General features: G+C 43.3%; 1 protein-coding gene across 1 annotated transcript in view; it reads right to left on the reverse strand.

The window, feature by feature from the left end:
• The window catches only part of fstl4 (follistatin-like 4), a gene marked incomplete at its 3' end in the record, with an annotated part of 306,304 nt that overhangs the window by 17,356 nt on the left and 274,236 nt on the right, over window positions 1–14,712 (reverse strand). The window contains exons 9-12 of the mRNA XM_083788296.1: window positions 8,481–8,615; window positions 7,545–7,571; window positions 4,403–4,521; window positions 531–680 (exon numbers count right to left, since the gene is read on the reverse strand). Of these exons, the coding sequence (XP_083644422.1) occupies window positions 531–680; window positions 4,403–4,521; window positions 7,545–7,571; window positions 8,481–8,615 (431 nt within the window). The remainder of the gene's footprint in view (window positions 1–530; window positions 681–4,402; window positions 4,522–7,544; window positions 7,572–8,480; window positions 8,616–14,712) is intronic.

The following is a 14,712-nucleotide window of genomic DNA, read 5'->3' on the forward strand; positions in this document are numbered from 1 at the left end:
TACTTAAGTACTGTACTTAGGAGGTAGCCTGAGTATTTCCAATACTTTTACTTCTACAAATATTGTACTTTTACTCGCATCGCATCGCGACACATTGTGAGCTTGCAGATCTGCTATTTTCAAAAGATTTGAAAAATTGAAACAAGACGACTTTTACTTTTGGTACTTAAAGTACATTTCGATGCCAATAACCTTTCTACTTCTACTCAAGTATACATTTTGAATTCAGTACTTTTACTTATAACGGAGGAATTCTATATTGCAGTATTGAATTGATACTTTTACTTAATAAGTCAAACATTCAAGTACTTTCTTTCCCACCACTGCTATTTTGAATGTCAAACATGTCCTAAATGTTTCGTTTGCTTATCCTGCTTCAACTCACCTGCACCACCTTCTGTGCCCATGGGTGTCGATGACCAGAAGTCTGTTCTGTCTGTTCTGTTCAACTCACCTGCACCACCTTCTGTGCCTGGGTGTAGATGACCAGAAGTCTGTTCTGTCTGTTCTGTCTGTTCTGTTCAACTCACCTGCACCACCTTCTGTGCCTGGGTGTCGATGACCAGCAGTCTGTTCTGCAGCGGCTGAGTCACGTAGATGTATTTATCCCTGACGTTGACGGCCGAGGACCACACGCAGTGCTGGGGGGACACCCCCTGACCCTTAGGACACATCTCCTCCTGCATGGCGGGGAACCCCAGCAAGGCACGGCACGACACGACCAGAAGAAAACAGACAGAAATACAATGGCTTGTCATCCAGGAAACAGTGGCATGGTACAGGAATTTCTGACCTGCGAAGCAATGTACACGTGTCAACGCCATGTCCCCCACCCGCACCCTCAGGTCAAGCACTGCCAACCAACTGGAACCACGAGTCACCCCAATAAGTGCGGGGGTGACAGGGCATTCACAGTCCCTTTACGCTGGGACTCACGCCCAGCTCACATCAGAACTGTGCCCACCTTCGTCACTAGTTTATAGTTTTTAACCTCTTAAACTTTTTGACTAGTTCATTTTTCTAATACATTTGTTTTTATTCTTTTTGTCATATAAACGACTTTAAGTACCTTGAAAAGCGCTATAGGCCCAGGCCGTAGCGTAACGGTCTGGGCACCGGACTGGTGATCCAGTCGCGGTGTGCCGCGGGTTCGACTCCCGAACCCGACACGGCCTTTACCGCATGTCATCCCCCCATCTCTCTCCCGTTTCCTGTCAGCCTACTATCTGTCCCTTAAAAAATCAATAAAAGGCGTAAGCCGCAAAAAAAATATCTTAAAAGAAAAAAAAAAAGCGCTATATAAATCATATTATTATTAGTAGTAGTATTATTACAGCATTGTCTGCTGCAGGTAATTAGCCAAATCCAGAGTTCTGTATATGTGTAATAATGGACCCTTACAGGAGTACTGTTGTGTATCTAATTTAAATAAAAGCATGATACCCTATCTGTAGCAATTACCACTGCCCTGCCTGCTAATACTCATACTATTAATATTAACAATATCTTGACATCAGCGTAATCCCCGTGCACCCGTTTTAGCCTCAGCTTAAAGCTTCAAAGTTATCAACTGCTAATTAACTCACTGTAATAGCCAATACTGTAAGAGTATCAGATGTGATTAAAAATCCTGCAGCCTGCTGTCTCTGCTGACAAGAGCTTTGTACATCCCTAGTTTCAACAAACATGCGAACGCACGCACACACACACACACACACACACACACACACACACACACACACACACACACACACACACACACACACACACACACACACACACACACACACACACACACACACACACACACACACACACACACACACACACACACACACACACACACACGCACGTGTGCACCCTCTCCCTTCACCTTGGCGAAGTAGAGAAAATGCTGTTTGCAGCAGTAGCCAGCTAACATAGCTCTCATTGAGTTTGTATCGATCTCTAATATAATTACAGTGTCCTGTAAAACCCAAATCCCTCAGAGGAACAGGCGAACTTTTACCATCTAAAGCCCATTGTTCATGAAGTGGGGCGTTCTTCAATGGATTACAAACCTGGGGGTTTGTACTATAGACTCTATGCAGTCTATCGCATTGAGCTGTTGACTAATGGACATGAGTAATGCATTGCACTTAGTGAAGGGACGACCAACAGTCTGACAATGGAAAAAGGAGTGGAATTCTCGCTCACGTTAGGGCACCACATTGTCCTTCACACATGCGTTTTAACCACATGTCAACCTGCCGTCCATGTTTCGTCAAGTGGCCAATCAATTGATTGTGTTCCGGCTTGGATCAATGGAACCAACATAGTACATAACAAGTTCTTATTTATTGCTATCACAATGGAATAAAAAATACTTTTATATTCACCTTCAGTATTAATGTTATGTTAAGTGTTTTGCCAAATATTTGGGGGCCCACTTGCAGTACTCTCACGGCCCACAGCTGTACTTACATAGAATCACTGTTCTTATAGGGCGACACAGCAGTACTTACATACTGTTCTTATAGGGCGACACAGCAGTACTTACACACTGTTCTTATAGGGCGACACAGCAGTACTTACACACTGTTCTTATAGGGCGACACAGCAGTACTTACACACTGTTCTTATAGGGCGACACAGCAGTACTTACATACTGTTCTTATAGGGCGACACAGCAGTACTTACACACTGTTCTTATAGGGCGACACAGCAGTACTTACACACTGTTCTTATAGGGCGACACAGCAGTACTTACACACTGTTCTTATAGGGCGACACAGCAGTACTTACACACTGTTCTTATAGGGCGACACAGCAGTACTTACACACTGTTCTTATAGGGCGACACAGCAGTACTTATACATATACCGTATATTACCAAATAGTAGCCCGGGCCGTTAATATGCAAAATCGATTCGGACCCCGGGCTGTTATAAGGAGCCGGGCCGTTATTTGCCATAGGCTGTTATTTATTTTTGCACCGGCCTGCACAAGGCCATTATTTGGTTTCAGTATATACATACAGTAACATACAGTAACATGTAGTGCTTGGGGGGATTGATAGCATACAATATCCTAATTAATGCATAGGCCTGGAAATGGGGTAAAATACATTTGGAAATGTTGTAGAATATGAATTGTTAAAAAAATAATTGTGGGAACTAAACTTGTGGGACTGTAGCAATCTCAATGCTACCAATACTCATCATCCTCCTCCAATTTAGTGCATCAATATTGTACAAGACCTACAAGCTCACAACGCACCAGGCTCGACGCATTGTGAGCTTGTAGATCAGCTATTTCTTTGCACACCGGCCACGGCTTTTTGCACCGGTCTGCACCTGGCCATCATTTGGTTACATACAGTTCCATGCAGTCATCTTTTTTTAGTATGGTAAACAATAAACATTTTGATTTAATTGTAAGAGGGAGCGTATCAACACACAGGTGTAACCACTACATGTTCTGATTGAGCATGGGGAAGCAGCGGACAAACACATGATTTCATTATAAACTGTAGGCCTACGTACCGGTAGATTTTCACCCAATGAAAATTTACACTTTACACGGATTATAGGCCATTTGGAATTGGAACAATCGGTTGAAAATTGACCGAGAATAACACGATTTAAATATCAACTTTTTTGTTGCGCTGAGGACTTGTTGCGCCAAGGTGTTTTATAGTTTTATACTTGTGAGGACCTGGCTGGCGCACGCCGCGCACAGAAAAGGGTTCATCTGCAAGCTCACAAAGCGCTGTCATGCAACACTTGGAGCTTGTAGATACTAGTGATACACGGATGACAATAAACATTACACAGAATATACACCACTTTGCATTAAAACAATTGGTTGTGTATAGGAGGCACTTGTGAAACTATAGCCTAGATTTAGTTTATGGAGGACTGGTGTTGCGCTGTTATGAAATGATCGAGTGGCGTGCGGAGATTTGCAAACTCAACACGGTGAACACGCATATAATAATATAAATGAGGGCTGAGGCTGATTAAGTTTGCAAATAACGGCCCATGGGCCGTTATATAGAGGAGGGCGGTTATTTGATGGAGGCGGTTATTACGCAAAATGGTGTCGGAACCTGGGCCGTTATTTGGTGCTGGGCGGTTATTTGAGCATGGGCTGTTATTTGGTAATATACGGTAATCACTGTTCTTATAGGGTGACACAGCAGTACTGACACAGTACATAGAATCACTGTTCTTATAGGGCGACACAGCAGTACTGACAGTACATAGAATCACTGTTCTTATAGGGCGACACAGCAGTACTGACAGTACATAGAATCACTGTTCTTATAGGGCGACACAGCAGTACTGACAGTACATAGAATCACTGTTCTTATAGGGCGACACAGCAGTACTGAATCACTGTTCTTAGGGGGTATACTTACATAGGTGGCGACGATTCTCTCCGTGCGCTTCATGTGCCGTCGTATCTCACACTCACTAGGCTGGAGGACGGTGACGCCCTCATCAGAGAACACGTAGAACATGTTCCCCACACTCAGGCCTGCATGGGCGGAAAGACCCACACACATGACAAGTAGAGTGAAAACACAACAACACAAAGACCCACACACATGACAAGTAGAGTGAAAACACAACAACACAAAGACCCACACACATGACAAGTAGAGTGAAAACACAACAACACAAAAGACCCACACACATGACAAGTAGAGTGAAAACACAACAACACAAAGACCCACACACATGACAAGTAGAGTGAAAACGCAACACAAAGACCCACACACATGACAAGTAGAGTGAAAACGCAACACAAAGACCCACACACATGACAAGTAGAGTGAAAACACAACACAAAGACCCACACACACGACAAGTAGAGTGAAAACACAACAACACAAAAGACCCACACACATGACAAGTAGAGTGACAACACAACACAAAGACCCACACACATGACAAGTAGAGTGAAAACACAACACAAAGACCCACACACATGACAAGTAGAGTGAAAACACAACAACACAAAGACCCACACACATGACAAGTAGAGTGAAAACACAACAACACAAAGACCCACACACATGACAAGTAGAGTGAAAACACACAAAAGCACACAAAAGCAAGAGTGTGTTTCTCTTTCACAGTGCCAAAAGAGCGAAGACAAGACTCCCGTTAGCATGATTTGACGTTAGTGTGAATGCACGCAGCACGCTCTGACTGGCTGTCAAGGCGCTTTGACAACAGCAACAAAAGGCCCTGTCAGCAGCACGTCCAACAACAACAACAACAAAACTGCTGCCTCCAAGTCCTCAAACTGACAAACTCATCCATACCAGCTCCGTAAAAAAGCTGAGCATTGTATAGACTGACAAGACTGCCACAGACATACATGTAAGTGATTGTAGCTTTAATCTGTTCCAACAAAACAACATCAAACAGTACACTACAGAAATTAAGTAGTTTAAAATTAAATGAAATTATGGTTCTTAAAGTGGGGTCCAGGGACCCCATTGCGATCATTGTGGGTGTAAATTATTGATAGTTAGAAACCAAATCGTGACTCTGAGAGTGTAGAAATGGAACCAAATGGACCTGTAAAGGTTTCATTTTTGGTTCCATTTCTAACCCTGTCAGAGTTATTGGGTCACTCTGTGGCCTAATGCATCCTATACTATAGGGATCCTTGAAATAAAATATGTTTGAGAACCACTGGTCATAAAGACCCATACACTGCACTAATGACACCATGGCAAATTAACTGTCACCAACGCAACTGGTGGAACAATCAATCTACAATGTCCTTTTCTAACAATAGAACAAGAACACAAGACGCACATTCTTACTCGGCAGTGTGTGGCTGTGCATGCAGTCAACATAATGTAAAGGGGCTATGTGGTAATCATTGATAATGGTGTATATATGACATGACATGACTATGAAACGACAATGAGAGGAGGACTATGACATACCTACGACGATAGATTGTGCATTACATTCACCAATTCACACACACATTCATACACCGATGGCGGAGGGAACCATGCAAGGGTCCAACATGCTGCTCATCGGGAGCAATTAGGGGTTCAGCTCAGAGTCTTGCTCAAGGACACTTCGACACCAACTCTGGGGGAGCCCGGCATCAAACTGGGAACCTCACTGTTTCCACCCAGCTGTTGTACCAGACACTCTGCCCCTGAGCCACTGCCGCCTCGGCATAGGCTATGACATGCTGTGAAACTAGTCCCACTGCCGCCCGGCATTGGCCATGACATGCTGTGAAACTAGTCCCACTGCCGCCCGGCATAGGCTATGACATGCTGTGAAAATAGTCCCACTGCCGCCCCGGCATAGGCTATGACATGCTGTGAAACTAGTCCCACTGCCGCCCGGCATAGGCTATGCTATGACATGCTGTGAAAATAGTCCCACTGCCGCCCCGGCATAGGCCATGACATGCTGTGAAACTAGTCCCACTGCCGCCCGGCATAGGCTATGTATGACATGCTGTGAAACTAGTCCCACTGCCGCCCCGGCATTGGCCATGACATGCTGTGAAACTAGTCCCACTGCCGCCCCGGCATAGGCCATGACATGCTGTGAAACTAGTCCCACTGCCACCCCGGCATAGGCTATGACATGCTGTGAAACTAGTCCCACTGCCACCCCGGCATTGGCCATGACATGCTGTGAAACTAGTCCCACTGCCCCCCCGGCATTGGCCATGACATGCTGTGAAACTAGTCCGGACAGACTTTGGTATTGTGATGACCCCTTCCATTCCGCCTGTGCACCCTCTGGGTGTTTGTCTGTAATCCTGCTCCTGTATTGAGGTGAGGTGAGCAGTGTCTGCCGGGGAAATGGGAATGCATCTCTCTCTCTCTCTCTCTCTCTCCTTCCACGCAGCAGTAGTTTTGTTTGGCTGTGTTTGTTTATTTGTACATTACACCCTACACTGCACTCTCATACATTCAGGCATTCCTTACCCACTACACTATAGCATTTGTTTATATTGTTCATGTTTAATTTAATAAACATATTATTTTCACCATAAGTTTACAGTGTGGTCTCCCATTATTTGCTGTGAATCTGAGCTGCAGTATCTATAACCTGTCATGATGCAACTTTCCTATACATGATTTGTACAGCCTGGAGCACAACAGGGTTAATTTTCTCAACAAAACTAGTTTTTATTTGTTTATGTATTACTATCTACAGTAATGGAGGTTAGAGTCATATTATACCCATTTCCCAGAGCCAGAGCAGTTAATGTGCTCTCTGGGTGGACACAATTTTGTGCATAAAGTGGTTTTATTGTGAAGATCCTTCATGTTTTCATTGCTGCTGTCTTTGTACATCCGTAGATTGGGTTCTTCCTTCACTCCAAGAAGAATCCAACCTGTTTTCAACTTGTTAAGTGTGCTTACATTTTGTGCTGCTGGATTTCTTTTGTTTTTCAAAATAGTATATAAGAAAGTGTACAGGCTACCTCAATTCCACATCCATTAAACAAAAACACGAAAATGGGACTATAATAGGGCATGTACAATTTAAAAAATACATTACCTTCTTCTCTCCAAAGAATGTTTGCAACTATGGAATCAGCAGTGGAGTGGTCCAGGGGAAAGGAGAAGAGGATAAAAAACAGCAAAGACAAAAGACAAGTTACTTCATCACAGAAAGAGAGTGAGATCGTCCAAAATACAGCAGCCAGAACAAGACAAATGTAAATTTGAGGTATAAAGTGTCGCTTCCAATTAATTAAGGCCATGTTTCCCCAAAAGACAGAGAATATGTTAATGTATAATTATGAATACAGGTTCATAGCATTAGATTTGCCCTTTCACTTGTCTTTAAGCCTCCAGGTTGTTGTTTTTTTCCCCTCTTTTTTCTTTCTTTTTTTTGGACAGAAATCTGGATTCCCGTACACAGACACAGAATAACTGGGTGCAACATTTCTGGTCCAGAAAAGCACATTATTGCTCTTCATGTGTATTATATACTCTTAAGCTTTACTTTTTGACAAAGTAAACACGGTATCTCTAGTGTACAGTGTGACATAAGAGCGTCCATGGGTAAATTCACCGAGAAGAGAAATTACTGTGCTGCAATCCTGCGCTTTGGCAGGCATTTTAGTTTTTCTCTGCAGTGACCCGGGCCACTCAAGGCCTTTAACACCCTTCTCTTATTGTGTTGCTGTCTACTGCAATAAATACAAAAATTAAGAAACCGCTTCATTCACTACAGTATGTGCATAGAAATGTGCACACCATGCAACGTTGTTCTTACCACCGCGCGTGTGAGTTAGTGAATCGTATAGTCATTTACTACTGACAGGCACATGCACACAAGTATTAATTAGCATAATACCACGCCTCAACCTCTGCATAATATAAGGGCAGATTACTTTGTACCTCTTCTTTTAAGCACATAAAAACTAGCGTCCATATTCCACCCTGAGTTAAGTACATCATGATGAATGACCCCTCCTGCATGACTCACGAGTCTTCTTGGCGGAATCTTCCACAAACAGAGAGGAGATGTCCTCGTCCACGCCCACCTCGTTCTTGGCGATGCAGGTGTAGGCTCCCGTGTCCTCGTAGCGCACGCTGCCGATGTACAGCTCACTGCCGTTGGCTGCGTGGGGGACAGACAACAAAGGGACAGAAAGAAAGGTGACACATCCTTATCGTCATCTTGCCATTTGTGGGTCGTTATTCACGTTGACACTTAGATGAAAAGGCCTGTATAGAGTGAGAGCGGTGGAGGAAATAAAATAGTGCAACATTGTGCTTAAATTCGGAGATTAAGTATGCAGTAGACCAGAGAAAAGGTCTTTCAAATGGCCAGCCTGAACGAGCCGCGCTCATTGTGTAGTTTTGGTCCACTCTAAATTTGCAACAAAGTGAATACCTTGAACAAAGTGAGGACTTATTTAGTCTCAAGCCGCAATTACCAACCCTGTGTAAATGCCACTATAAAGAGACACTAGACAGAAAACCCACGATGCGCAATGTCTTTTCATGATCTATAGTGAAAACTGTTCTTTGATCTGGTAGCATGAAGTGAACTTGCAATACTGCACCACAATGGCATTCCCTACAGTTCATGCACATTTGTACAGCAAGCTGTACAGAAAGATTATTTGATTACAGTTCTCTCTTGAACCCTTTTAAGTTACGCCAGCTTCTTTCCATTGATCCATATCAAATAAGGATTGAACTACATTAACCCATTAACATTTAACGGCTTTCATGCTCACATTCTTACATAAAATCAACCCATTGAGATCGTGTCTGCATTCCTTTTCATTTAAAATTAAAACATTTATGTCCAGATTTGTATTCTGGCTTGGACTGAATTTCTTCATGGTATAAAGATGTTTTTTAGACAGTAGCACTGTGCTCATCCATTCCATGGATGATACAGTAAAAAGTGCAACGTTGTACTCAAATGTTTTACTTTAAATCTAAATGTTTCTATGTCAGTGGTTTTCAAACTATTTCACATCAAGGACCTCAAACAAGCATATGTAATTATGGCCGCAGACCCCCCTTTTGAAAATATGTTGTTCCAGGGACTATTTGACTTTAATAAGTTCGCTCTGAAAGATACTCAAAGATTTGCGCCACATTTTCAAGATTTTTCATTAGCTAAAGTATAACACGATGCTTCAAACACCAAAAGGAGTGCCATAATTTTTCTGTCTCTGGAGACATTACTCTAATAGACCCCCAGGTGTGGTTAGAATATTCAAATATGTCTATTTTTGGTATCTCAATTTTTTGGGAAAATCATCAAAATGTGGCACAGATCTTTGAGTATATGCTTTCACAGCAAACTTTTTAACTCAAATCTTTGCTTCTGGGGGTCCCTGAAACACATTCAGATGGGAGTCCGGCACGGCCAAATACAAAAATAATGATGATGACAAAAACAAGAAATGTTGTCAAATCTAGTCTCAGGTCTCCATGGGTTAAGCAAATCTACTAATTTACTTCCCACCACTGGTGGAGACAGACAGGTGGTGCTCCGACAGGACGGCGTGTCGCGGGGCAGCATCATCATCATCAGAGGCGTTGTACCACAGCTCTGGTCCTCTGTGATGTACAGAAAAGCTCTCAGATCCCTCCTTCATGCGGCGCTAGCCTTGATCACAGCGCCGCAGTCTTCACAGCGCAGCGGGACGGCGGCCACGGCCGGCGTATATGAATCAGACGACACGGCTCAGAGGCCGTGTCAAAGATCACCAGGCGACAAAGCCTCGCCCTTCGCCGCCCTAGCTAGGCCTCTCTCTCATCTTCCCCCGTCCCTTTCTCTGTATACATTATGTAATGTGCTACAGTATATGGTATTCATAGTGTCCTGGTCTCTCTGTGTCCATTTGTCCCTTTGATCCATTCGTCTCTTGATCTGTCCAGCCTTGATACTGTGTGCGTCGCCGCTGAAATGGACACCAAGCTTATTATTATTATTTAAAAACTTTTCAAGAATTTTCCAAATTCTTAGAAATGAGCAGATCTGCAAGCAAAGCTTTGTGAGCTTTTATACTTTTAGTCAGGGAATATTATCAGTATATATAGTATATACTTTTCTTCGCCAATGTGTTTGTAAAGGTGTCTAACATATCCCACATTGGTTTCTATTCAACCACCCTAGGGGAATCTTTCACAGCTGCTGAAAGTTGGGGTACCATACAAACGTACTAAATTCGGCCATAGACACTTTCCCAAATGTGCTGACCTCATCACATTTGTGATGACGGCTATGGCCTTTTTACTTTTTTTTCGTGCAAAACTAATGCTTGGAATGGATTCAGAATCATGAAAACCCCCTAGTTTGACACGTCACATGCTACTTAAAGCATAATGAAATTTAGAACATTTTGCCTTATAATGGTTGTATGGTACCCCAACTTTCAGCAGCTGTCAAAAATTCCCCTAGGGTGGTTGAGTAGAAACCAAGGTGGGATATGTTAGTAGACACCTTTACAAACACATTGGTGAAGATAATTCACCAATGTATTCCCAGATTTTATTAATATCCTCTGACTATTTGGAATGAAAGTTTGCGGCCCAGTCATACTGCACACAGTACGACGTGTTGCACACTGATAAATACATCACAAATACATCCACCCCGGCTTCTAGTTTATGCTTATGTGATTATAGAATAACAACACATTGTAGAAATCGAAGCAAAGCTGTTTGAATTAGCGAAATAGATTTTTGATGTCCCCAAATTCCTCTTTAAGGGCTTGCCTTGAAGCGAAACCGCCTTGAAGTGACACTTCCTGAAACCAGACACATCCCTAATTATTTCTAATTCATGATTATGTTCTGATCAATCTTATTGACTGCCACTGAATCATCCGGACATTACATTTGATTTTAATATCCTCATTTGCAGCAGTTTGTGGTGCCAGGGATTGTGAAGTTAGTAGGCTGTGTGCCAAAGGAAGAGACTTTTTAATCTGTGCAACGACACATTTAGCCTCCAGTCAGCTCCTGTTGTGATCTGAACTTTTGGCTTTGCTCTCTTGTATCCGCTCATATTGTCTATAACAATCCCCAGAGGAATATATTGACATTTAGAATTTTTTATGGATATTTTCGTTCACCAGTGACAGCACTAACTCCCCGAACCATTTCTCAGTCACGCTGTACATGCATAGTTTTACCTCCAAGCCAAGAACATCCTAATGTTTCTCACGAAGGCTTGTGTTTATTGGAATTTTAAACTGGTACTATTTTAAAAAGCCATAGCCCCTGGTTTAAAACAAAAAGTAATAATTTGAAAATAGCAAAAATACCCAATCTACAGACACTAAAATGAGGCAGGCTAACTGTCATATTGGCGATTTAAAAGAAAAACTATTTATTTAAGCAATGATATTTACCCAACATTGATTAAGTTATTCAGGTATGTTTGAGCTAAAGTTATAATGACTTGAGAGAAAATAAAACAAACGAAAAATCTACAAATAAAGCCAATAATGGATAAAGAATTTACAATATATATATGGCCAAACCGAAACAGATACTGAAATGCATTGAGGCACCAGCCAGCAGTATGATTCTTAACCACTTAAGCATTGTTGTGAGCTTGCAGACAGGCTATTTTCTCAATTTAAAAAAAATTGCTGAACGTTTTTTGAAAACTTTTGCCTATAATGACATGCCCAAAATAGGAATGCCAAATAGGCAGATTGTTCTTTTGTCCTCAATTTTTGAACTGGAGGGTTAGTTGTCCCTTGGAATGTGCTATGCACACAGTCCTGCCATTACCCAGGCAGGCATGCTTGGCAAGGCTAAAACCTCTGGCTACCACAGTGTTTATGTGTTGGTGAACCTTGCAGAACCTCCCTTGTTTGAGTGTTTGAGGGCTGATAACAGGCTATTACTGCAGGTAATGACCCACACACAGCCAATAAACTTTCGCTTAACCCATTCTGACCGGGCACCCATTTTGGTGTTGGCATCATGTTATGCTTTAGCTATTGAAAAATAGCAGATCTACAAGCTCATATCGCGCCACCGAGTGGCGCGATACGAGCTTGTAGGTCTGCTATTTTTTGAAAAATCGAAGAACGACTGACATTTTTAGAATCTGATCTCAGGTCAGAATGGGTTCATCAGACCAGTGTGTGTCCGGCGGAAACCTCGTATGAATCTGATCTCAGGTCAGAATGGGTTAATGAAAACCAGGCCATAAAGAGACGTGGCTGCCCATTCAGTGGTCTCGCTCTCTCTGAAATAGAGAGAGCGTCTTTAAAAACACCCTTCCCGCCTGACTGGATAGGCATCGTGGCCCACACACACCTTTATGTATATTTAATTTCACTGTCACACTCTCTTGATCTGTTTTTCATTTGTTCCCAAAGAATAGGTGTGTTTACTCTTTGAAGATCAGCTCCCACTCGCCATCAGAGGGAGGACATCATGACGGTTGAGAGAGCCTGACCAATCAGAGGGAGGACATCATGACGGTCGAGAGAGCCTGACCAATCAGAGGGAGGACATCATGACGGTCGAGAGAGCCTGACCAATCAGAGGGGGGACATCATGATGGTCGAGAGAGCCTGACCAATCAGAGGGGGGACATCATGATGGTCGAGAGAGCCTGACCCCAATCTTGGCTTTCATGCCCCAGGTGTGGGAGACACATAAATGGAAAATGACACTATTTCGATAAGATACGATAAAATAAATAATATTTCTTTCTGCTATAACATCATACTTTATTAACCTCGTGAACCCTATTGCGTCCCAATTCTGTGGTGAATATTTGCCTAAAGTGGCAGGTCTACAAGCTGTTGTGTGGAGCCCTGGAGGTCTCTGGTCAACTACAAATAGTGTTTAAGTAGTTAATTGCCACATTAGCCACGTTTGAGGCAAACGTAAGAGGCTATTAACGCATTTAAAGTGACACTCATGATATTATGCAAATGGTTTTGAATGATTTCGGTTGAATACGATGCTTCCACTCGGCATCATTGTTCCTGTCTCCGTTTAATATGCTGCTCTCTGAAGATGCCAACAGCTCGTCTTTCAAACACAATATGGGAGAATAATAATCTGTGTACAGTCAACATGAAAGTAGAGGATGTGGGCACGCACGCATGCACACGCACGCACACTAAACCTAGACGAGATAAACAAACGTGTGTATGTGTGCTCACGAATGCATGCACACGTGCATGAGTGTGTTGAAGCTAGGAATGCATAAAGCTGGCAAGGAGGCCTTTTCCCACCGGGGAACATCATTTTCCAGCTTCGCCCAGATGAGTGCAGCATGGCCCACAGAGGAGCGCAGAGGAGAGGGGAGCCGTTAGGGGTTAAGATTCCTACAACATGAATTTAAACATTTCTTGTGTTTTTTGGGGGGGGGGGGTTTCTATGTACAGTGGTCTCACAACAGGCCGACTGATTTGGTGCTACTCGCCCTACTTTGTATAATCCCTCTTCCAAATCTTTTGAGACTGTGGGAGGGGAGTCAAAGACGTGGGAGGGGAGTAGCTGGCACATCGGGACAAACTGCTTTAGAAGCTACACAGAAATGACATGGACTGTTTATATCAGAGTTGTGATTTAGGCTCAAACCATTAGAAATAAACATCTGAGGGACATAAACAATATGATATTAAATATTAAAAACAGTTTTAAAATGCATGTTGTAGTTCCTTTAAGTGAGCAAAGAATAGAGTCTGCAACGCTGGAAATACTCAGCTCCACTGGTTTATTAAGATTCGATCACTAGGATCTTCTTCAGGAATCTAGTAGTTCCTTTAACTCCATCCCTGCTGCCACTAGATGGCGCCATTGGCTCATACTGCCACGGTTTTGTCGGTAGTGCTGTAGCCTCACAGCTAGAAGGTCCCGCTGGGGACGCTGCGGGTGCTGGTTCTCTCCTCCGTGTCATCAGTGCCCATACCCGAGGCGGGGTTGGCAAAAGGGCATTTCTGTGTGGAGTTTGCATGTTCTCCCCGTGTCACCTAGGGTAGGTACTGTTACGGCCGCAGGCCTATAGGTATGTCTTTGCGTGCGTGGTGCGCACAGTGCGCGCCACCTTTGCCTAACCCCTCCCTGTAGATCCGTCAGCGCAGCCATTGGTGGGGAGCATTACCGTCTCTCAGCTGTTGGTCGCCCGCTCCGCACCTCGCTCCTCCAACCGGCTTCTGCACCTGCTCCCACCTGACGGCATAAAGCCGTCCTGCAGCCTTCACTCACGGCCG

Source organism: Protomyctophum parallelum (assembly GCF_964188405.1).
Source record: "Protomyctophum parallelum genome assembly, chromosome: 1".
In the NCBI taxonomy this organism is placed as follows: domain Eukaryota; kingdom Metazoa; phylum Chordata; class Actinopteri; order Myctophiformes; family Myctophidae; genus Protomyctophum; species Protomyctophum parallelum.